Source organism: Myotis daubentonii, chromosome 9, assembly GCF_963259705.1.
Source record: "Myotis daubentonii chromosome 9, mMyoDau2.1, whole genome shotgun sequence".
Classification (NCBI taxonomy): domain Eukaryota; kingdom Metazoa; phylum Chordata; class Mammalia; order Chiroptera; family Vespertilionidae; genus Myotis; species Myotis daubentonii.
The window spans coordinates 46993100-47018979 of record NC_081848.1 but is presented as its reverse complement, the minus strand read 5'-3'; the positions used below and the strand labels follow the sequence as shown (position 1 = coordinate 47018979).

Genomic DNA, 25880 nt, shown 5'->3' with positions numbered 1-25880 from the left:
GTTCTGCTGTTAAAAATATTTCACTGGACCTAAAAGAGGAAACACATAATGGCTTTATCTAGACCCTACTTCACTTCAGCCTTTTATTTAGTTCATTTCTGGTCTTCAATTACCCTTCCGTTCAGAAGCAAAAAGCTTGTTTTCCACTGCTAGTGTAAAGTATTCTCATTTTGTACTCCACACGTGGACAGATTGCAATAGCTGCTTTATGTTTTTCTTCTCCACTGGACTGAGAAATAAATACTGAGAGACAGATACCATGACCTGTGACACACAGTAACATTCCCACCTTTCAGAAACAAGCCTGGCCAGGAGTAAGTGTTGAGTTAATCTGTACCAAATGAGTGACAGGAAGGCTGAAGACACCACAAGTGCATAGGCGCTCCCTTTAACAGGCCCCGTGCGCTTCATTCCTCTCCAGTGGGCTGGACATTTCCTTGGAAACCACTGAGCATCTGAAAAGTGGAATTGCATTTTCAGGCTGTCTCAATGCCCAGAATTATTACTATTCCAAGATAACCACCCTCCCTAATTAAATATAATACAAATGGTTCTTTTCCCCAAGTCACTAATTTTGGTGGGAATACCCATCATAATCCAACTACAGGAGATAGGCTCACCCAAACACAGAATGAGGTCTGGAGAAAAAGGCCTATGACAAATTTCCGGACAAAAAGGAAGGCTAACACCATACACTACTATCATCAATACCTCAATAAAAATAAAACACAAATGAAAACAAAAACGTAATGGAACAAATTCAAGACTGGAGAAAGAATCCTATTATCTATCTTGATGTCATTGCAAAAACAGAAGCAGAGAGTAATCATAATGCAACGGGGGGAATTAGGCCATCTGGGAGTTTACAATGAGCTGCCGCCTCTGAGGTAGTAGGGGGATTTGGGGGAGGGCATGCTTGAGGTAAGGAATCAAATGCCCAGAAGGATTTATCTCAAGTTACATCCAGATAATTGCCACCAGAAATATGAAGATAGTGTGTGCCCCAAGATTCTGACAAAGCTGCATTTGACTCTGGATTTGATACAAAAATAACTACAGGGTTTTTAAAAAACATACATTATCAATTCTAATTCAATATTCATTGTGAAATTTCTTAGTTCAAAATAGCTGTCATGATTGAGGGATGTTTCTAATTAGTGACGACATTAATGATTAAAAGTAATTAAGAATAGAAAGTAGAGAGCAGAGTGCCACAGCAGCCAACCAAGATGTTTTCCTGTTCTATCCTTGTTTTCCATGAAGGAAGTGTGATGTGTGAATTACAAAATGATATTGATACACTGGGTTAAACTAGGGATTGAATGGGGCCATCTTTGTTAAGTAATCTACATACTAATTTTTAATATATTTCTTCTCATTAAAATACTTTCTATCATTCTGAAATATGAATGCTTATTCAGAAGCAAAAGCTTGTTTTCCACAGATTTTAAATGGTTATTATCCTATTTATATATTTTATGTATTCTGAATCATAGAATATGTAACATTCCCCATTTAGTAATTTTTCCTAAAACTTCAAAGTGAGAACTGAGCCCCTTAGATGGACATCATAGAGACTTGGGCTCTTATGCTATGGCATGCTTAGCACAGGTGACTTTTTTCAGGCAGTATAACCTAGTAAATAAAGGCAACTTAACTGGATTAAAACATTATTCCATCAGATTTCTATTTCTGTAACCTTTGGCAAATTACTTACCTACTCTAAGGCCTCACTTTCTTCATCTGTAATCCTACATAATAAAAGGGTAATATGCAAACCAACTGAACAGGGAATGATTGGTCGCTATGTTGTGCACTGACCAAGGGGGGGGGGGGGGCGGGGCAGACGCTCAACGCAGGAGCTGCCCCCTGGTGGTCATTGCACTCCCACAAGGGAGCACCACTCAGCCAGAAGCCAGTCTCTGTGGCAGCGCTAAGGATGTCTGACTGACAGCCCCCCAGGGCTCCCGGACTACGAGAGGGTGCAGGCCGAATTGAGGGACCACCGGGCCTCTACTATGGATATAAAAAAGGAATCTACTACTTCATAGGGTCATTGTGAAGACTAAATGAGGTAAATTAATTCAATGCCTGCTCACAGGAATCCCTTGACAATATTAAATATTTCTGTTACTATCATTAGAACCAGTAAAAAAACTTAAAAGAACATATAGATCAAATTATCTTAACCTCTCCCAACCACTTATTTTTTAATTTGAAGACTATTAGGCTAAACAAACTAAATGTTTACATAATTTCTACTAATACAGTGGGGCCTTGACTTACGAGTGTCCTGACTAACGAGTTTTTTGAGATACCAGCTGTCTCTCGGCAGATTTTTTGCTTTGAGTTGACAGAGTAATTTAAGTTAACGAGCTCCTTAATGAGCTCCTTAATGAGCTTGGTCTTGGAACGAATTAAACTCGTAAGTCAACGTCCCACTGTACTATATTTTCCCTAAGTATATTAAAACCATTTTAACTGTATTGTCTCTTTTTAGCTGTAAGTTCCAAATAAATAAAATGCAATTATAGTCTAATATATTACCTAACAAAGCCCCACAAACCCCTATTCTCATCCAATTTTTACTATCTTCTTAAAATTCATATTTCACATTTCCTCCACCTGATAAATATACGTGGGGGGAAACCCTGATTTTGTTTCATTATGTGGCAAATGTGACGGTATGTCCCTTCCATGATTACAAATATGCTACAGAGATGATATGTAAGACTACTATTCTGTTCACTGGTTATAAAAGAGTCTGCTCAAGCAGACTGGAGAGACTCTCTCTTGCAGGCTTTGAAAAAATAAGCTGCCATGATATGATAGGGCCTCTGAGAGGTCATATGGCAAGGAATTGGGAGCGGGGGTGTAGTCCCTGGCTGAGAGCCAGCAAGGAAACAGGGACCTCAGTGGAATAGTTCTCTAACCATATGAAGACAAATTCTTCCAAGAGAATAAATATATGTGTATATAAATATATGTGATAAATAAGTAAACTTATTTACCTAAGTAGAAACAAAGTTTTAGTCTTTATGCGATCAAATGAATCAATATATAACTTCTGATATGTTTGCTGCTGGGCGTAGAAAAATCTTAACAAACTCAAAATTATATAAACAAACATACTTATGTCCTCTTCTAAGCTATTTGCAGTTTCTAATTTTTACATTTAAAAAGTTAAGCCACCATTTAACAATATGAAAAGAGTTCTGCGAATAGATGGTGATGATGGTAAGACAACAGTGTGAATGTACTTAATGCCACTGAACTGTACATTTAAAAATGGGTACCATGGTAAATCTTAAAATTGTATTTACCACAATTTTAAAAGTTTTTAAAACCTTACCTAAAAATGGAATATATTTTTGAAATGTAATGATAAGACTATATATGTGTGTGTGTGTGTGGGTGTGTGTGTGTGTACATAGATACTAGATATCTATAATAATAAAAGCATAATATGCTAATTAGCCTGGATGTCCTTCGGACAATCTTCTGGAGAAAGCTGGGGCTGTGAGGGAAGCCCGGATCCTGGGCGTCAGAGGGAAGCCGGTGGCAGGCAGCCAGGTGAAGGCAGGCCTACTCTTGCACGAATTTCATGCATCGGACCTCTAGTATGTGTGTGTGTACACACACACACACAGGTATATATATATTCGCAGCCTTGGCTTTGTCCAGAAGGTCGTCCAGAAGGACGTCCAGAAGGTCATTCGTTCGGCTGTCCAGTCTAATTAGCATATTATGCTTTTATTATTATAGATATCCACATACAGATTTTTTTCTCAAAGTACTTAGCCAATTGAATCAACATTACTTATTAAATTATCCATCTTTCTCTACCAATTTGAATACTTATACACACTTGGATATACTTATAGTCTTTCCAAATATACACAATCCTCAGTATCTGATTATGTGAAGATTTCCACTTGCCTCTATTTCGTTTTCATCATATGCTGAAGGAATGCACAAGCACCACCCAGCCTTAAAACTCAGGCCCTGGAGCTAAAGATGTAGGTGGCAGGTAAATGGAACCATGGAACCACAATCCTTAAGCTTTTGGTGCCATCTAGTGGACATTTTCATGAGTTAACTAACCGCCTCTGTTCAGAGTCCGGACATACTTTCCTCCACCCAGCTTCTTAACTCACTAGGGCAATTTTGAACATAAAAAATGTAAGCCTTATCATGTATAGGATGGCCCTCTACCTCCAATATTTCTCTGCAGTCCATATTTTAGATGCCAGGGATATAATAGTCAAGATCAGCTCAGATCACCACGCCTATTTTCAGAAGTTTCAATGGTTTCCAATGGAATATAGTACAGATAAATTTAACAGAGAGGGAAATAAAATCAACCAAGATGAAGAGACAATCCTAAAACTAACTACAAATATAAACAAAGGACCTATCTGTATTAAGATGGGTAACATACACACACTAAAATAAGCTTCCTTGTCTCAGGGAAAATCTTGAAATTCACATCCTCTGGAAAGCCTTCCTCTCTAATCAGAATTCATTTGTTCCCTTAGCACACTGCCCATGCCTCTCTCAGAGTGCTTATTTCTCCCTGTTTTGCATTCTAGTCTGATGCAGAACAATCTGTCACTCACACTAGGTTTTGAGTGCCTTGAGGATAAAGACAGCATCTGGTTAACTTCAGATTCAAATATCCTGGGCACCCTTATGAAGAGTGACTTTCTCGGTAAAGGTGACTCTGAAACTTTAAAGGGAGTAAGAACATTAATCCAGACAATCCATGCCTGTTTCCCAGTTTCTAAATTTTACCTATTTCACTTTTTATTAGTTTGACCCCAAACTGATTTTGTATTTCCTGTCTTTCTTATTTATTTTATTGATTCACATTTTGTTGTTACTCATTATTGCTCTCCTGATAATCAATCTCAGGATATGCCTTCTTAAATTAATATGTTGATGATTCATCTGTGTTCCTTCACCCTTTTCTATATAGCTTAAACTTCCAGCAAAAAACTATCTTGATGTCAAAACAGAATAGCAATAAAAAACACAGCCTCTATTTACTGAGCTTACTATGTGCTACATGCTTTAATATATTGTCTCATTTAATTTTCACAGCAATCAGTTCTTACTCATCCTTCACATCTTAACTCAATCATCACTTCCTTAAAAATGCATTCTCTGACATCCTAAACTACAGCAAACCTTTTAATAGATAGTATCTCATAGCACTATGCAACTCTTTCATGCCTGTAATAGCTAAAATTTCACATTTTCAACCAAAATCTAGCGTCCCTTTTGAAAATTGATCCCTTTAAGGATTAACAATGTCTACTTTTGTGCATCATAGTGTCTCCAATGCTTAACTAAGAGATAAGAATTAACTTGTCGCTGAAACCGGTTTGGCTCAGTGGATAGAGCGTCGGCTTGCGGACTGAAAGGTCCCAGGTTCGATTCCGGTCAAGGGCATGTACCTGGGTTGCGGGCACATCCCCAGTAGGGAGTGTGCAGGAGGCAGCTGATCGATGTTTCTCTCTCATCGATGTTTCTAACTCTCTATCTCTCTCTCCCTTCCTCTCTGTAAAAAATCAATAAAATATATTTAAAAAAAAAAAAAAAAGAAAGAATTAACTTGTCCAAAACCAATCCCCAGTGGAACAAGTTCCAAAGTTCAGTGGAAACTGGTTAGGCCCTGTTTTTAAGGCCATCAATTGTGGCCAGCTGCACAGCCTAGACCACAGCTGCCCCTACAGCTATGATGTTAGGGCTAATGCATCCCCAATCATGAATGCAGATGCAATAATTCCTGCGATTAATTGCTATGCCACAGGGCTTCAACTGTAAGACTTCGATCCCAGCCCTCACAACATCTTAAAAGATGTGTTACTCACAGAAGCATCTCCACCAGCCCCATTTATATGTTACTGTCTCTGCCTTCTCCAGTTCTTGACAGCTGGGCTGGCCAAAAACCTCCACCAAGGAGTCTCAGTGTCCCATTTTTGATAAGTGTGAAGTAACACAAATATCACTATCAATGCCTTAACTCCTTAAAATCCCAATCATGAGCACTGAGTCACAAGAGGGTTAGAGCTAAGGTTCTGCCATGACAGCACTATTATATCCTAATCCGTAATTACTCGAGGCTGGGGCTGGCACTTCCCTGTACCAAAAGTCTGAGCTCACCCAAGAAACCAGAAACACCAATCAGAAAGAAAGGATATATGCATCCCTATGTTCATAGCAGCACAATTTACCATAGCTAAAATTTGGAAACAGCCTAAGTGCCCATCAGCAGATGAATGGATTAGAAAATTATGGTACATCTACACAATGGAATACTATACAGCTGTAAAAAAGAAAGAATTCTTACCATTTGCAACCGCATGGATGGAACTGGAGAGCATTATGCTAAGTCAAGTAAGCCATTCAATGAACCATTATAAACTGATGAACAAAAATAGATACAGAGGCAGAGCAGCAGAGACTAGACTGTCAAACTATAGCGGGAAGGCCGGGGAGGGTCGGAGGGGGGGGGTGGTAAGAGATCAACCGAAGGACTTGTATGCATGCATATAAGCATAACCAATGGACACAAGACACTGGGGGGTAGGGTAGGCCAGGAGAAGGTCAAGGGGGGAAAAAAAAGGAGACATATGTAATACTCTTTGTAATATTTAAGCAATAAAACAAAATTTAAAAATAAATAAAATAAAATAAAAATAAAATTCACCCATCAGATGTACACTTATAAATGAGAGCATTTTGATACAATTAAAGAGGATCTGGGGGTGGGGGGGGGAAGCCTGAGCTCAAATGTAGGAGCTCTCTCCCAAAGCTGATGCTCGATCCTGCATCTCTGTGCATCCCCCTGGAATGCATCTGGGCAGCCACCAAGCGCTACTGCTCTGTCTCTAAATGTATCTTAAAGAACATGAACACAGCAGCCAAGTGTATGTGCTACCTTGCTGTGTGCCTTGCTGGCATGGCATTAGCATAGTGCTTGACATATTGTGGGTAGTACATAAGTATCTGTTCAACATTGGCTCTAATTAATAAATAGATGGACAAACCACCCCACCAGATACACATCCTTGTCTCTATTTTATAAGTAAGGGGAACAAAGCAGAGTGATTAAGTAACCTGATCAAGACCACACAGTTAGTGAATTGGTGGACTAAGATTTGAATTCAGGTCTACCAGATCCCATACAGCTCATTCCAGAACACTACACTCTACTGTAACTCAGGGACTTCCCTAGGTGCACCAGGCCCTGGCTCAATTGTAAATAACAATAACAACAACAGTAATAGCCACATTTTTAAAAATCCAGGCGTTTTACTAGGTACTTTATTTATGGGGTAAAGTGAAGTCTAAGCCAATTATGCCAGGGAGCAGTAATTCTAAATCCTACAAGATTTGAAGGACTCAAGGTCTTGATAACATCTATCTACCTTACTTCAGACTGGTTAGAAAAGGGGCTCTGAGCCTGCTGGTGGGAATTTTGGGTCCCCCTAGTTGTCAAGAAGTAGAAAAGGCAGCAATAGCAGAATATAAATGAGGGCTATAAAGAGTCAAATATATCTCCAAGATTTTAAGCTGGGTGACCATAGCTTAAATAAATGCAATAAAACTCTCAAGTCCAACTTTTCTGAAGGCTTCCAGTACATAAGCAATTTTACTGGTAAGTGGGAAAGATAAATTCCAAAGGAAAGTCTGGGCTATTGCTGTGTGCAGCATGCTGGGGTACTATCATTTAACAAATGCCATTGCAGTTCAGGTACTATGCTGTTTGCTTCAAATGCATTATCTTATTTTAAACTTTCAAAATTTTTTATGAGATGATTGTTATCACCATTTGCACATGAAAGAAAATGAAGGTCAAAATTTTTAAGAATATTGCCCTAGCCACATAAATAACAGAATGAGGATTCAAACACACGACTAAAAGATTACCTTTCTACTACAATAAGCAGCCTCCAAATATTATGGGGAAGCCTCAATATTTTTTCCTAAAAATTTCATAATAGATACTCACATTTTTTATTCTGTTGGAGCATTTTAATAAATGGTAGTGAAATACATTCAATTGGGTCATCATTGCTTTGTAGTTCCTCTAGAATTAGTTTCTTCTTTGCCCTTGATACTCATGTTTGATGTCAATCATAAAATATTTAGACTCAGAATCATTTTGAAAGAGTTCTTCAATGTGCTGCACTACAAGAAAAATTACCTTCAGAAGAAATGTCACCACAAACAGAACTTAAAAATTCAGAAAGAAATTCCCACTACCACCGGATTTCATACGTGCACAGCAAAAGCAATCGTCTGATTCTGCTTAGTGAGTTCTTAAATATGCCCGAAAGAGGAGAACATAGCAACTGTCCCCCAAAGGGAAATTTTGTGGAGGAAGAAGAGGAAAATCACATCACCTTTAAGGTAAAGGCTAAAAGAGAGGCACATAGACCCCACATAATCTAAAGGCTGAGAAATTAGGCTCCAGATAGGGGGAATGCAGGCAGAAAAGCCTCCCCATATTACCTGGCCTGATGCAAAGGAAAAGGGGGAGTTAGAAAGGGGAAAGAAGTCTACCTCCAGAGAGCCCAGGACCCACAGTAGGATTCAGGTTGCAGTCAGAGATGGAAGATGCTCAGGCCTCACCTGGTGGGAAAATATTCAGTAATGCTGTCAGTTGCTCCATGGACAGTTTGGATGCTCCTGGAACCGTTTTGGACAGAAGGAATATGAAGATGGGGGTCTCAGGCGTAAGCTGAGTAGGCAAGCTCAAGTTAGAGAACATGAAGGTTTTGGTTATGAGATGTACATTTCTTAAATTATACTCAGTGGATAAATCCTGCAAAACACCTGACTTGTTCCCCACCCCTCTTGCTCATTATGAAAGCAATTATAAACAAGAGTTCTCAACTGACTAGATCTTTCATATTTCCCTAGAAAGATAGTTTTAATACATTAATATTCAGTAAAGAAATACTGGGGCATATATATATATGAAACAGCCTTTTATGCCATGATCTTTTGAACTCATCTAAGCTCTAGGCAAGTCTTTATTTCCAAATGTTTACACTTCAGTTAAAAAAATTAAGAATTTCACATCTACACAGTGCAATACTACGCTGCTGTAAAAAGGAAAGAACTCCTACCATTTGCAACAGCATGGATGGAGCTGGAGAACATTATGCTAAGTGAAACAAGCCAGTCAGAGAAAGATAAATATCACATGATCTCACTCATTTGTGGATTATAATGAGCAACATAAACTGATGAACAAAAACAGATCCAGAGACAGAGAAGCATTGATCAGGTGCTCAAACCTCAGAGGGATGGTAGGGGAGGGTGGGGGTAAGGGGGAGAGATCAACCAAAGGACTTGTATGCATGCATATAAGCCTAACTAATGGACACAGACACGAGAGGGGTGAGGGCATGAGTGGGGGGTGGGGTGGGGGGCCAATGGGGGAATGAGGACACACATGTAGTATCTTAATCAATAAAGAAAAAAAAATTAAGTTTCAATATTTAGGAGATTACTCTCCAGAAATAACTATTCTATTAAATGGAAAAAGATTTTTGTCACTATTATGCTTCAAAAGAATGTCAAAGAGAAAAAGGACATTTTCCTAAGATTTGTTTTTCAGATTTGCAATTTCTACCCTTGAGGTTATGCTGAGCTAGCTATGAGAACAGTCTGGGATAGAAAGGTTCGCTTTACTGAGTCAAATAGAACACAGCATCACCCATATTGATAAAAGAATAAAGCTGGGAGAATCACTGTCAAGAACAGTTTTGCAACTGAGACAATGTCTGAATAACATTTTTTAAGTAGTCATTATATGTTGGTGATGTGTTAAGCTCTTTTTTCATATTAAAATCTGTGTTATGAAGTATTTTAAAATTATAGAGTAACAGTGAGATACCAATGTATACACCACAGAAAATTAAGGTGGTATGATATTGTCATTTTTGCTAAAAATCATCTTTTAAAAAAAGTATTTTTATTGTTGAGCATATTATAGATGTCCTCTATTTCCCCCCTTTGTGCCCCTCCACCTGGCTCTTACCCCACTCCAGGCCTTTGCCACACTATTTTCTGTGTCCATGGGTGATACATTTATGCATACAAGTTATTTGGCTAATCTCTTCCCACCCACCCCCTTCCCTCTGAGATCTGTGAGTCTATTCCATGCTTCCATGGCTCTGGACTTATTTTGTCATCAGTTTATTTTGTTCATTAGATTCCACATATAAGTGAGATCATGTAATATTTATCTTTCTCTGACTGGTTTATTCTGCTTAGTATAATCCATGCTGTCTCAAAAGATAAGGTATCCTTTTTTACAGCTGCATAGTATTCCATTATGTAAATGTACTACAGCCTTTTTATCCATTCATCTACCATCAATAAATCAACGAACAAGTGCTGGTGAGGATGTGGAGAAAAGGGAACCCTAGTACACTGCTGGCAGGAATGCAGACTGGTACAGCCATTGTGGAACACAGTATTAAGGTTTCTCAAAAAATTAAAATGGAACTGCCATTTGACCCAGTGATCCCACTTCTGGGAATATATCCTAAGATTCCCAAAGCACCAATCAGAAAGAATATATGCACCCCTATGTTCATAACAGCATTATTTACAAAGGCTAAGATCTGAAAAAAGCACCCCTTTTTAAGAAATAAAACACTATAGGATTCAGTTGAAACCGACTATTCATCCCATCTTCCTTTCCTTCTCAACATAATATCCTGACTTTTTAATTAATTATACCTATATTTATGCAACTTGCCTTTCCCCCCAAAACAAATTATTTTTTATACTTACCTGTGTTGATGCATGTGGGTGAAGTTGATTCACATTAGCTTCTACATTGAACTTCATTATAATAAACCTCAGTCGATCCTCTCCAGGTAAGCTGTTTCTACTTTTTAAACATTCAAAGAATGCTGTAAGACCCACTCTTGTGTATAGCTCCTTGTGTACATGTGAAAATCTCTCTAGATCCTCTCCTTGAAGTAAAATTTCTGGATCATAGGGTATGCACCCTCCAAAACATTTTTTCTTGCTTTGTTTCTTAAGTCATTTCTAAGCATTCTTTTAGAAGTTATTTCAATTCAAATAAATTCTTTAAATCTATGGTTTTATATTTCTCTTTTACAGGTTTTTATCATAAAAATACCTTAATAATGTGGAAAATCACGCCAACATTTTTCTTCTAAGTTTGTGCTTTTTGTGTCTTAAAAAGGAATTCTCTACCCCAGGGTCACACATTTCTTCTTCATTTTCTTCTAAGTATTTAAAAAATTTCCTCTTCACATTTACATCTTCAAACCATCTAGGATATATTTTTGTGTATGCTGTTAAGTTAGGAAATCTCATTTTATCTTTTTGCAAAGAAATAAGCATAAAAAATCCATCCTTTCTTTTAACGCTATCTCTGTCATATATCATGTTTTTATATACAAGTGGGCCTGTTTCTAGGCTATTTTGGTTCACTGGTCTATCTTTGTTGATAACACATGCTTAAATTACCAAAACTGTAATAAGTCATAGGGTATGCACACTCCAACATTACTAAGCATTGCTAAAATTATCTTTCCATTGTTTTGGTTTTTTTTATTAAATTGACTTCTAAGCATTCTTTTGGAAGAATGAATAAGTAGAGTGAGTCCTTTCTAATTGTTTTTCAGTATTGCTTTGGCTCTTCTTGCTCTTTCACCATAAAAGTTTTAGGATTACCTAAATTTCCCATAAGTGTCATTTTTAAAAAACCTGTTTCTTAATAATTTGTTGATAGTGAAATTAAGCTATTGATTTTTTTTTTCAGTTTTGTGCTTGGTTGGCCAAATCTTTTATTTAGTATTCCATCGTTGATCAATATTAATAAATGTTATCAGGGAAGAGGGGAGGGGAGCTGTGTGGAAAAAAAAATGTAATTTCATTTGAAGTTGTATTGATTTTCCAATTTGGTGAGGCTGAGATAAAAAGTGTTACTGACCATTTCATGATATGACTCCATTTACTTATTCTTCTATGTCCTTTAATAAAGATTAATAATTTTTCCATAAAGGTCTTACCCATTTTTACTAGATTAATTCCTGGATTTTTAAATTTTATTCTTTTTTAGCTATTTCTTATATTTGGTCTTCTGGGCCACTAATGCAGCTTTTCCTGAAATTCATCTATTTTATTATTTTGTCAAAAAATCCTGTTTTTAAGAGTTGTGTATGTCAATGTGTTGCATTCAGATCTCTTAAGTACTTTGTTGTTCAGGTGTTGCTCTGATTCCTCCAGAAATTATTACGTTGAATATGATCCTAATATTTTAACCTAATCCTTTCTCGCTAGAGTCCCTTGACTGTACAATTACTTTCTCTCAGATAAATAGGGAAATTCCACAGGTGTTGAGTGGAAACGGTGTTTTTTGCCCTGAGCTTGAGGTAAAAAAGGAGACTGAGATGTCCCTCCTGAGTCACCTTGGAGGAAGCCTCTCTGAACTTTGTCTGCGTGGCCCCCCCTCCCCCCACCTTGAGATATGGTGCACTCACCCCATCCCCTTGCCTTTACCGACAGGAAGACCCAAGTCTCTTACACCAGGTTGAGATCCTCAGATGTTGAATTGCCAAGCTCACGCAGGGATTCTGAGTTTCTGATGCTGCTCACATGTAATTCCTCCACCCTTAGGGGCATAAACCTAGTTCTTTCCATGGGAGCCAAAGGCAAGTAGCTTGGAGATAGGAATGAAAGCCATTAAGATCCCCAAATCCACCACTGGTATATTTTCTACCTGTTTCTTAATAATTTGGTGGTGGTGAAAATGTTATTAACTGAAGTTTTCTGGTTTTAGTTTTGCAGCTTTATGGTTGGCCGGCCAAATCTTTAATTTAGCATTCCATCCTTGCCCAACACATATGAATGGTATTTTGGGGGCAAGGGGCCAAGAGATTCCGTAGATGCCCAAAGAAAAGGCAAAAAAGCAAAATATGGCCAGCATTATCCACTTGCTTTTTCTGATTTATGAACAGAACTTGCTTTACATTAGCATCTGATTTAAGTGGTTTTTGTTGTTGCTGTTCGTTTGCTTTTCAATACTGGGAACACTGAGATTCATTTTCAAAGACCCCCTGAAATCTTAAGAGTGGCATACACCAATCCCGCCCCCTCTCCCCCCAAAAATCTAGTTGATTTGAATGGACAGAACGATCCATTTTTTCCATTTTAAGTGGGCAGATGTTTGTAAAATAAAAAAAATGGTATGCCTCATTTACCAGGAAAAAAAATGAGAAGGAAGCGAGCCTTTGGCTGAATTTCTACTTGGAAATACATAAGAAGACCAGTACGCAGATTCAAGTCATGCTTTAAAACTGAGCTTGTTGCAAGAAACGTTAACAATTCCAAAACGAAATCAAACGAGTTTTAACTTTTTCCTCTCAAAAGAACCAAAATTATGGGCGAGGAAGTTAACAGGGGAATTCTCAAGAGGTGAACACAACTCTTCCCGGTACGAGTCCTCGGTAGTGACCAGAGAACAACAGCATCTTCTCTTCGCTGGCCCCTTGGAAGGCGGGCTTCGGGTTCTGGTCCCGACTCTGTTCCAACTCAGTATCGGCTCCGGCCTCCCCCTCTCTCCGAGCGGCCTCCTGGGCGGCCTCCCCCACGGGGAGCGCGGCGGCCCGACCGGCTGTAAGAATCGCGCGGCGGGGGGCACCCCCTTTCCAGGGACGCGGGAAGCCCACGGTCGGCGCGGTCGACCCGGTCGCGGCCCCGGGAGTAGCGGTCGCTCCGGCCGCCGCCGCCGTAACTGTCGCGGCCGCTGTAGGCGTCGGGCGAGCAGCCTCGGTACTCGTCGTAGCGGCCTCGGCCGCCGTATGAGGGCGGGGGCCCCCGCGCGGGGTTGCCGCTGCGCGGGTCCCCGTAGCTCTCGAAGGGATCTCGGTAGGAGCCTCCGCTCGGGTGGTCGGCGTAATCACGGCTGCGGCCGCCGTAGCCGTCGCGGTCGCCGTAGCCTCTGGACGGGAAGTCGTCCCGGGCACTGGAGTGGCCGTAGTCGCGGTAGGTGTACTCGCGGGGCGACGGGGCGAAATCCCGGGAGTCGCGGGCGCTCGCGTAGTCTCGGCTCGAGTAGCTGTCGCGGGGCGAGTAGCCCTCCTCCCAGGGGCCCAGGTAGGGGTCCCGGCGCGGGGGCGGTTCTCGGCGCGGCGGCCCCGCGTAGCCATCTCGCCCGCGCGCGGCCGGGGCCCGCCCGCGCATCCCACTGCCGCCGCCGCCGCCGCCGCCGCCACTGCGGGGCAGGCCCGACGGCGCGGCTCGCTTTGGGGGCGGCCCGGCCCTGCGCGGCGGCGGCGGCGGGCCGCGCTTCATGGGCATCGGGGCCCTGGAGGAGCGGAGGTCGAAATCCCCCGAGTAGCCGCCGTCGTCGGCGGACCCGCCCCGGGACGGGGAGCGCCGCGGCCCGACACCGCCCCCGCGGGCCCCGCGCAGGCCCCTCGGGCGCCCGCGGCTGCGGGACGGCGGCAGTGGGCCCCGACGGCCGCTCTCGAACGCCGGCTTGGTGGCCTGGGCCACTTTGATGGCCTTACCATCCAGGGACTTGCCGTTCATGTCGCGGACGGCGGCCTTGGCGTCGGCGGGGCTTTCGAAGGTGACGAACGCGAAGCCCCGGGACTTGCTGGTTTCGCGGTCCTTCATCAGGAGCACCTCAATGACGCGGCCATACTTGCCGAACTCGGCCTCGAGGGTTTTCTCGTCGATGTCGGGGCTGAGCCCGCCGATGAAGAGCTTCCCGGGGCGGTCCGCTTCCACCATGGCTGCGGGGCGAGGGGCCGGGGGCGGCGGGCGGCGAAGGGGCGGCAGCCCTCGGGGGCCTCAGAGCCGGCTGGCCGAGGGCGGCTCCTACCGGTCGGGCGGCGCGTCTCGGGAAGCCCCGAACGCAGCCGGCGACCCCGCTGCGCAGGCCGAACGTGCGTCTGGATTGTGCCGCTGGCGCAGGTTCCGCAGCCCGTCAGGCGCCGGCCGCGCTGATTGGCTGGCTGGTTATCCGGGGCCCAGCCCAGGTCCCGCCTTCGGGGAAGCTTGGCAGTTTGGCCATTTTCTTTCCGCCATCACTACGCTCCCCTGTGTTAACCTGGTCCCGGTTTAAGGTTGTAAGGCCTTCCCGTGAACTTCCGCTGTGAAATTAAAACTATTCGATTAAAAATAATGTTTTTCCCCATTATTCTTAATGAGAACTGGTAATGCATTACAAAGTTACCGAAACCATTTTTTTGAACAGAAAAAAGTTCATTGAACAACGAAATAATAGCACTTTAAAAGTTTAAGGATGGCCCTGACCGGTTTGGCTCAGCGGATAGAGCGTCGGCCTGCGGACTGAAGGGTCCCAGGTTCGATTCCGGTCAAGGGCATGTACCTTGGTTGCCGGCACATCCCCAGTGGGGGGTGTGCAGGAGGCAGCTGATCGATGTTTCCCCCTCAGCGATGTTTCAAAGTCTCTATCCCTCTCCCTTCCCCTCTGTACCAAATCAATAAAATATATTTAAAAAAAAAAAAGTTTAAGGATGTAGTTTATACGCAGAAGGTATGTGATCTTTTGCGAAAGGGGACGAGATGACTTGGTCGGTTGTTGGGACGGGAAGGAGAGGGCATCGCTCTTTGGCCGCAGTTTTCTTCGTCTTCCCACCTCCAAAGGGCTCGGATATGTAGCCTTGAAACTGCCCTTTCACATGCAGGTTATTGGACAGAAAGTCACATCAGGACAAAATAAAGGCGAAACAGGAGAACGCTTGGCCACGCGTCCAAGTAGCAGTTGAGCAATCCTAACAACGGAAGGTTTCACCTCTCCGTCTTCAGTGAGGAACGCCTCAGCGGGAAAAAAAATTATTTTGGGTTTATTCAAATTTATTCCTTACAGTGTTTTCCAAAGTGAATAATAACTTGGTGGGTGTATCTTTGAGGCTTTAACATTTAAAAAAACGATATTCAGTTTTTCTTGGGGCTGTTTCTTTTTTTAAAAAACGTAGTGTTTTTCCAAGGTTGCTTTGGTGAAAAGTTAATAGACGTGAGAAGTCTTTATGTGTATATGTGTACGTGTTACGTTAGTTTATTGCAGTAGCTCTCCAATGATGAGATAGTGAAAGTAGGCATTTTGGTGTTTTTACTTCAATGGGGAGGATTTTAAGGTTTCAATGTTTATCACGCATGAACGGCAATTAAAGCTAAGTGCATCACATCAGTTCATATGATGAATTGCAGTAACAGATTCTTATTATGAAATCATTGTATTTCTAGGCTATTTGAGATGTTATTGATTTTTAAATATAGTAATTATTTTTGTTTGCTCATACTTAGAAATTTTACATTTCTGAGCATAAAGCACATTGACCTATGTAGGATTTTCTCCCTCATATTGAGCTGGAGAGATTTTTGCCTAAATTTCTTTTAGTTTTAAGTCTTCCAATATTTAAAATTTTCTCCTTGGATTTGATTTTTGTAGGATATACTTTTCTAAGAGTTATCTATTTTTAATTTGAAATTTTATTTTAATAGCCGTTTTGCTTTTTTATGATCATCTTGTCAGAAGTTTATTTTTTCAAAGAACCAGCTTTATTATTTGCTGATCCTCTGTTTTGACTTTATTTGCTGCCATTGCCTTCCTTCTTTCTACATCCTTTGGATGAACAATTTGTATATTTTGTTCTAAATTTTTAGGTAAGACACAGTGCAGAGTTTTTTAAAGGGTTTTTTCTAATTTTTGTATCTAAGTTTAAAATTTATTCTATATGGACTAGTTAACAGCATGGCCTGAGGTGGCAAACATAGGTTTTTATTTTCTTCAGTTTTAACTAACTTTATTTAGTAAATAGACAAGGCTTTATTTTGAATTGGTTCCATTTTTAATCACAGTTTAGCTATACACGAATCCAGAAACTAATATGTAGCTTAGAAAAGAAGCAACTTAGTGTGTTCTATTCTAATTTTTTAAAATTAATATCTGTTTAAATTTCTAGTTGTAACAAGACTTTTCTTCAGTCCACCTAGTTCCAGGTGTACAGCATAGTGGTGAAACTTTTATATAATTTGTGAAGTGATGCTCCTGATAAGTCTAGTGCCCACCTGGCACCATACATCGTTATAAAAACATTACAAGCCAGGTTCCCTATGCTGTACTTTACAACCCCCTATTTTGTAACTGCCAATTTGTACTTCTAAATCCCTTCACCTTTTTCACCACCTGCAACCCTCCCTCCCTCTACCACCCATCAGTCTGTTCCCTGTATTGATAAGTCTATATCTGCTTTGTCTATATTATTCTTTAGAGTCCACATATAAGCGAATTCATAAGGTATTTGTCTTTCCCTAATTTATTTCACTTAGTATAATACCCTGTAGGCCCATCTACACTGTTGCAAATAGTAAGATTTCATTCTTTTTTATGGTCAAGTAATATTCCATCGTGTACATGTACCACAGCTTTTTTACTTAATCATCTACTGATGGGCACGTGGGTTGCTTCCATATCTTGGCTATTATAAATAACACCGCAATGAACATAGGGGTGCATATATCTTTTTAAATTAGTGTTTTGGATTTCTTTGGATAAATACTCAGAAGTGAAATTGTGGGTCATAAGGCAGTACCATCCTCCCCAAGACACTAAACATGTGACTAAGGCAGTGATGGTGAACCTATGACACGCGTGTCAGAGATGACACATGAACTCTTTTTTTTTTGGTTGATTTTTCTTTGTTAAATGTCATTTAAATATATAAAATAAATATCAAAAATATAAATCTTTGTTTTACTATGGTTGCAAATATCAAAAAATTTCTATATGTGACACGACACCAGAGTTAAGTTTGGGTTTTTCAAAATGCTGACACGCCGAGCTCAAAAGGTTCGCCATCACTGGACTAAGGTCATCTTGGGGCTTCCAGGGCAACCTGGCTGTCAGGTGAATACCACCAAGGGATGTGCATGCAGAGCATGAGAAATGCTTAGCTGAATTTCTGAATTCTAATCCACTAACTCATGACATAATGAAGTGGTTGCCATTGGAAGCCATTAAGTTTTTTGGTTGTTTGTTACACATAGCAATAAATTACCCAAACATTCTTTTACAGAAAATTTCACTGTGCTTCCTTTCTAGCAAATGGAGGAACCTGTTTTTCACTCTAACCCCAGTATATCTTTGTCTTCTTTTATCTTCACAACAGGCTACAGACAATGTTCACTGCAGAAGTGGACTCACATTTCTATTGACTCTAGTAGCTTCTCAAATATTAACGTCCCAAAGATTTTCCTGGGAAATACTTCAAAGGCCAGTTCCTAGGGCCCTCACCCAGATACTCTGGTTCAGTAAACATAGTATGGGACTCAGGAATCTAAATTTCAAGAAACACCCAAGTGATTCTGACACGAGTGGTCCCAAGAACATACACAGGAAAACATTCAATAAATCACACCAGAAACGGCGAGGCTTTGAACTGAGCCACGGCAGTGGGCATGGAGAGAAAGGAAGCCAAGGTGCTTTTTCCTGGCACCACCCTCCAAGCTCATTTATAGCTTCTCACGTCTGGATTCTTAAGCTCTGCATCCAATTAAAACAGCATGGTGCCTGGCCAGCACTACTCAGTGGTTGAGCATCAACCTATGAACCCGGAGTTCGCGGTTCGATTCCCAGTCAGGGCACATGCCTGGGTTGCAGGCTTCATCTCCAGGAGGCAGCCGATCAATGATTCTTTCTCATCATTGATGTTTCTCTATCTCCCTCTCTAAAAATCAATAAAAAGATATTTCTTTTAAAAAAACCATCATGGTACACTTTGCATAGAGCATTTATGTTTTTCTTTTTATTTTAGCCTCTCAAGCTCCTATGTGAAGTAGAACAACATTTGACAGAAAAGTGATTAACTACATGTAACCAACATCGAATGCACTATGTCTGGGCATAGAGTACCTAAAGCTCAGAGCCCAAGGCCTTGTCACTCTGAGGTCTTTCTTTTACTTTTTCAAAGAATGTCAAGTTCTTCACATCAGAAACACTTCCACCAGGAACCATCTTCTTCGTTCTGATCACTGCAGTCCTGCTTAATGAGTAGGTGTGGATTGCTAACTCCCACAGCTTCCAGCAGCTCCTGGGCTTCCTCATCAAATGCCTCTGTGCATAACCTGAGAAAACAAGGGAACATCTCTTCTTGCACTCCATTTTCCCACAGCCCTTTACTTCCTCATGAAATTGTATTTCAATGGGGTGGGGGACTATTAAAGTAGAGAGAGAATATTAACATGGCTGGGGAATAGAAAAAGAAACTGAGGGACATGCTGAAGGAGATAATGCAGCTGAAGGAAAATGGAATATAGGAGAGAATAGATGAAACTTTAAAAGAATCCTTCAAGAGCCCTTGTTTTTTGTCGAGCAAAATAGTAATACTAATGATGATGAAAATAACTAACATGTACGTTGTTTATTACATGTTAGGCACTGTTTTAAAGACCACCTATATTGACTCAGATGAATAAGCCTATACGTAGATATTATCATTTCATATTATCATGTTACAGATAAGGTAACTGAAACACAGAGAGACTGGGGACTAGCACAAGTTCAAATATCTATTAAGTGGCAATAAATTCAGGTAGTTTGGCTCTAGAGTGCGTGGCTCTAACCACTATGCTACATTGTCTCTCAAAATTCAGTGTTCTATGGGAGAAAAACAAACAAGGGCCTAGAAAATGCCCAGGGACCCACAATCAGGTTGGTCTCAGGGCCTGCAATAATGAGTGGCTCCCCCAGTCCCTCATTCCAGAAAACTTTCTTCCTAAGAAGCCAATGAAGACTTACCCTAGAACTTGTAGTTTACATTCAGGAGACCTCAAGACTTCACATAACTTCTTAATTCCTTCACAACCTAAGGTATTCTGTACCAGGTTCATTTTTATCAGTCTTTGGTTGCTGCTAAGAGTAGAGGAGAGATCCTGACAACAGAGAGAGGTCAAACCACAGTATTCCAGCCTGCAGGGAAGAGAGACTACAGATAAAATGAACTTTATCCCATGAAAGTCAGCAAGCATGAGAGATCTGGGAGTGTAGGATAACTCACAGAGCATAAAAAAATGAGTACGATTAGGGGAAATTCAAAGACTATAAGTACTTATAATATTCATTATTCTAAAGATTTGTAGGCTGAATATATCCCTTTCAATATGAATTGGAAATTCATAATTATAATCCAGGGCATAAATAAAATACAGAAACACACTAAGGAAAACTATAATGCAGTTGAATCCTTAAATGGCATTAAAAATATAACAACGTAAGTAGATTTCAGAAATAAGGTATTGTTAAAAAAGCAAGGTATCTCTAGCACCGTGCTATTTATGCAAATACAAATGCATGCACCGAACAACAATATCATCTTTTACAAGGATACACAATTCCATGGCAAATTTTAAACACATTAGGTCAGGTGCCGACAGGTGGAAAGGACAGTGGTTAGTGGAGATAAATTAACCAACTACCCAATCAACAACCAATGGGTCCTTGCACAAGCCACTGATAATACAATAGCATGAACTAGGGAAATACGTTAAACTCAATCTTCAATACCTGATGATTCCCCCCAAACCAACAATTATATTTAATGTTCACCTTAATATTTACCTACTCATTCAACAATTGAGTGCCTATATAGACACTGAGTATACAAAATGTTTTTCTTAAGTTGCTGCCCACATGGAACACACATTAACGTAGTGGAGCAATAGTCACACCACTAAACATGACAAAGTACACAAATATCACACAAAATAAACCTTATGGTAAAAGACATTATAAGACATAAAAGATTATCAGGAATTCATCAGGCAACAATCATTGTAAATCTGTAGTCACTAATAACAATAAAAAAAAAGCTGTGATACATTTACCCAATGGAATACTATGCAACCATAAAAAAGGAAATCTTGTCTTTGTGACAGCATGAATGTACGTGGAGATTATTATGCTAAGCAAAATAAGCCAGCCATGGAAAGACAAATACCATATGATCTCACTTATATGTGGAATCTAATGAACAAAATAAACTAATGAACAAAACAGAAACAGAGACTTGGATACATGAAACACAGATTGACAGCTGTCAGAGGGGAAGGGGGTTGGAGGACTGGATGAAAGAAGATGAAGGGATTGGCCAAAAGATATAAATGCATACCACACAGACAACAATATGGTGATGGCTAGAGGGAAAGTGGGCAAGGCGCAGGTGGGCAAAGGTTGGGGGGAATGGGGACAGAAAGAGACTTTGCTTGGGGCAATGGGTGCACGGTGCAGGTGCAGATAACGTTTTGTTGAGTTGTACATTGGAAACCTGTATGGATTTGTAAACCAAAGTCATTCCAATAAATCCAATAAAAAATGCAGAAAACAAAAACTAACAACTATAAAATGAAAAACATGTCTATAATTATAAAGGAGATTTGTAACGTTTTCACAGTAATTGAATTATCTTGAAAAAAATCACTAAAAACTTAGATTTGAACAACAGGATTAACGATCTTAACTGATATGAAATATTGCAACTAACCAACAGCTCTTCATATTCTTTTCAAGTGTGCTATGGAGCATATATAAAAACTGATTATATACTAGGCCATGAAGCAAATGGCATCATACTTCAAAGAACTGAAACCATGTATGTTCTCAGACTACAACGCTCGAGAGTAAATATAAAAAGATAACAAAAAACTTCTCCTATGTTTGAAAATCAAGGAATACACTTCAAAATAACTCATGGTTGAAGAAAAAAAATCGTAAGGGAATTTAAATGTTTTAGACTAAAAAAATAGCAACATTCACATAATATCAAAACTTGTAGGATGAAGTTAATGCAATGATTTAAAGGAAAATCATAACTTTGAGTCTGTTGGAAAAGAAGAAACATTCATAAGCTAAGCATCCAACTCAAGAATTTAGAAAAAAGAATAGTAAAATAAACTCAACCAAAGTAGAAGAAATAAGATAGAAACAATTAATGAAACATCACTAGATATCTAAATCACTAGACATGATTCAGAAATTAGGCAAATAATAATATTAGACACTTGCCAATAAGTTTTAAAATTTAGATGAATAGGTAAAAGCATAAGAATACTATTACCTACCACGATTATTCAATAAGAAAAACTTATATAAATGTATATGTTTTAAAAATTGAAAAATAAAAAAGTAAAACAGAGGAAGCTTCACATCATATAGCTTCACAAGAGAGTTCTACAAAGCTCAAAAAAATAAATAATTCCAATCTTGCATAACCATATGCCAAAATGCACACCTAACTGGTGCATTTTTAAAAAATTTTAAAAAAATAAGTCTTGACAAAATTGAGAGCAATAGGAACTCTTCTTACACACTGGCAATGGTAGAGTAAATTGGTACAATACTTTTGAGAATGTCTGATAAATCTGGAGACATATATTCCCCCATGATATAACAAATCCACTTCTAAATATTTACCCTAAATAAATGCTTATGCATGTGCCTCAGAATTTATGTATTAAAATATTTATAGCATCACTAAGTCATGAAAGAAATAAAAATAACCCCCCCTACAATAGAATGGTTATTACAGTTTTTGGTGTCGTCATTCATTGAAATCTTTTACAGAATAAAAATGAATTAACTATAGCTACATGAAGCAACTGAACGACTCTTACAATCATAATATTAAGCAAAAAATTCATTGACACTGAAGAATATATGAAATATGATTCCATATATATAAAGTACAAAATCAGGCATAATTCAACCATATTAATGGTTTAAAATTACATATACTCATGGTTCACTGTACAGGAAAACAAATGACTGCCATAAAGTCAGGACAATGGCTGCTTACTGGGGAGAAGGGAAGAAGTTGTGATTTCTAAGGGAAGACTGAGGAGAATTTAGTTTGCTGGGGAAATTCAATTTCCTGACCTGGGTGTGATTACATACATTTATTATTTTTTTTAATGTTAGTTTTACTCACTTTTCTGTATTTATCTTATATTTCATCATGAAAATGTTTAAAATATAATTTGGCAGAGCTTAAACATAACAAAATAAAAATATAGAATGAAAGTCACATTAGAAGTGGACAAGTGTATTTTCACAACTGCTGTATGACTTGAATGACTGCTTGGCTGTGTTCATAGTATTTTCATCATCCTTCGTCTGGGAGTTTTCCAGAGAGTCCACTGCCTGCTGGCATTGAAATTAGTTGCAGAGAAGTCTGAAACCAGTGGGTTCTTCACCTTCAGTTTCCTTATTTGTTAAAGATGCTTTATCTTTCGACCTGTATGCCAATAACTTATCCTGTGTGGACTTGTCTTTATTAGTATTTTTCTGGGGAAATGGTGTGCCTGTTTAATCTATAGATTGTGCTCCTTTGGGGGGTGAGGTTTCCTATCTTTAATTTTTGCTTATCTATTTGTCAAAAAATGTTTTTCAGGATCACTAATATGTTGGATTTCTTCTGTTGGTTTTCCTTATATATAATTTTCCTTAATCTTTTGAAACTTATTCTGAAAATGCTAAAAATCATTTTTAACAAATAAGGACACTGAAGGGGAAGAATCTGCTGGTTTTAGACTTTTCTACAACTAGTTTTAATGCTAGCCAGCAGTGAGCTCTCTGGAAAACTCTCAGAGGAAGGATGACCAAAATACTATGAACACAGCCAACCAGTCATTCTAGTTCACGACATTGAAGACATTTTCAGATATGCAGATCAAGGAGTTTAGCACCCATGTCCTCTATTTCGAGGAATCAATGGGTCAATAGTCAAGGTATTCAATGAACATTCCACAGTCTCTGTCAGCCATACACATCTGGTATTGCTAAGCTCTAGAAAGGCCTCACAAAATTAAATAAGATTTTTTATTCTACCTCTCTTGCCAACCCCAGGGCAGTTTGATCACTAAATGCAGCTATCTCCTGAAATGGTTCACCTTTTTTGGCCCCTCCTGGGTAATGATTAGGTTGCAAGTGACATACTTGCATCCTAGGTTATCCAGAACAACTGTGGAATTTCAGGATTGCATCCTGACCATTCCTAGGCATGGCGCTTTTTTTTCCCTGACAGTAGCTCCAGGCCAGCCTGGTTGGTACATCCTCCAGGTGGCAGGCCAGTAAGAAGGGACCTGTGATGTTCAAACTTACTCAGTTCAGACAGCTGGATTCTCATTTGGATTGACTAGGCCCCAGGTCATGAGGATAATGATCCTTTGGTTGAGTACAGTGCTAGACAAGAGCCAAGGTGTGGGGTATAATGGCTTTCAGTAAATACTATAAAACTGCTTTTGTCCTTCCACCTGATCCCTCTGGACTGAAGGTACAAGTGGGGGAATACTGAAGGGAGGGACACACTGACTTCATTGCTGGGAGGAAGAGTAGCAACACCAATACCTGGGAAGGAACACCTTAACAGTGGTTCTCAACCTTCTGGCCCTTTAAATCCAGTTCCTCATGTTGTGACCCCCAACCATAAAATTATTTTCGTTGCTACTTCATAACTGTAATGTTGCTACTGTTATACATCATAATGTAAATATCTGATATGCAGGATGGTCTTAGGCGACCCCTGTGAAAGGGTCCTTCAACCGCCAAAGGGGTAGCGACCCACAGGTTGAGAACCGCTGCCTTAGAACCTGAGAGGTACAGGGACTGGGGAGAACAATGAAGACTCTCTTTTTCCAACAATGGAACCAACAATGCCCCCTGGCAAAATAGTTACATGGTCTGCTTTAGTCAAGCAACAACTGTGGCTGGCAGACTGACCCATGCTATGAGAAGATAAAATCTCATGTACACATGGCAGGACTTACTATTCTGCTGTGCCTGAGACCATCAATGGCAGCCCCCGAATGTGGACCCCTCTCATATGTTTACAAATACAACCACAGGTACAACCTCTTTTCAGTCTGACTGATACAAATTCAGAAGCTTCCTGATGCCAGAAAAGCCTGGGTTAGGCCATATATGGCAAATGCAGGAACTGTAACTATTCAGTGACACTGCCCATATGACAAACCAAATCAATAGAATGATGACCCAAGTCAAATACCACACTGCAGTGACTGGTGCTATATGTTATATGTTTGTAATTGGGCAAGTGTGGCCCAATGAATGTCTCTTTACTGGGGATGGGAATGCTTGTGACCCATCTTTTTTTCCCATTTATTTATTGCCAATGACACTAAGATTGGCAGGCCATTCTCAACTTCCCTTTATGAGTTGTAATGGATAATAAGACCTATTGTTCCTCCCTGCGTCTAACTCAGTTGGCTGAGTCCAGGACCCTGGCACATTCAGTTGAAATTGATACTGAAATGTGGCCTCTTCCTGTGCTTGGATACCTGTTGATAGTGGTGTTAATGAAGTGGTGTATGAGACAAACTGAACAAATTCGGTCCCAGCCTCTGTTGGTCAGATTAATTAGAATGCCCAATGGAGTGGCAATTCCTTGTGAAAATACACCAGAAGCCAAGGCTGTACTGTGTAGAAAAAAGAGTAGATATTGTTGGGAGACATTCTTCTATGTGTCTTTGGTCCTCCTACATTTTTAAAAAAATATATTTTATTGATTTTCCACAGAGAGGAAGGGAGAGAGATAGCCAGAAACATTGATGAGAGAGAAACACCGATCAGCCGCCTCCTGCACACCCCCCACTGGGGATGTGCCCGCAACCCAGGTACATGCCCCTGACCGGAATCGAACCTGGGACTCTTCAGTCCGCAGGCCGACGCTCCATCCACCGAGCCAAACCGGTTTTGGCCCTCCTACATTTTTAAAAAAATATTATTTTATTGATTTTTTACAGAGAGGAAGGGATAGGGATAGAGAGTTAGA

General features: G+C 40.1%; 2 protein-coding genes across 2 annotated transcripts in view; both read right to left on the bottom strand.

The window, feature by feature from the left end:
- Nucleotides 1-13596: 13596 nt before the first annotated feature.
- Nucleotides 13597-14808, bottom strand: RBMXL2 (RBMX like 2). The gene has a single exon (XM_059711108.1). It carries the CDS (start codon nt 14800-14802, stop codon nt 13597-13599), a length of 1206 nt encoding a protein of 401 aa, XP_059567091.1. The 5' UTR covers nt 14803-14808.
- A 4217-nt stretch (nt 14809-19025) lies between these two features.
- Nucleotides 19026-25880, bottom strand: part of NLRP14 (NLR family pyrin domain containing 14) — a 28258-nt gene continuing 21403 nt past the window's right edge. Inside the window, exons 10-11 of the mRNA XM_059708779.1 lie at nt 19835-20005; nt 19026-19161 (exon numbers count right to left, since the gene is read on the bottom strand). Of these exons, the coding sequence (XP_059564762.1) occupies nt 19026-19161; nt 19835-20005 (307 nt within the window). The remainder of the gene's footprint in view (nt 19162-19834; nt 20006-25880) is intronic.

What these genes read in the sequence shown, in the direction of transcription:
- RBMXL2 (XM_059711108.1), bottom strand. Translation starts at nt 14,802, where the DNA reads ATGGTGGAAGCGGACCGCCCCGGGAAGCTCTTCATCGGCGGGCTCAGC.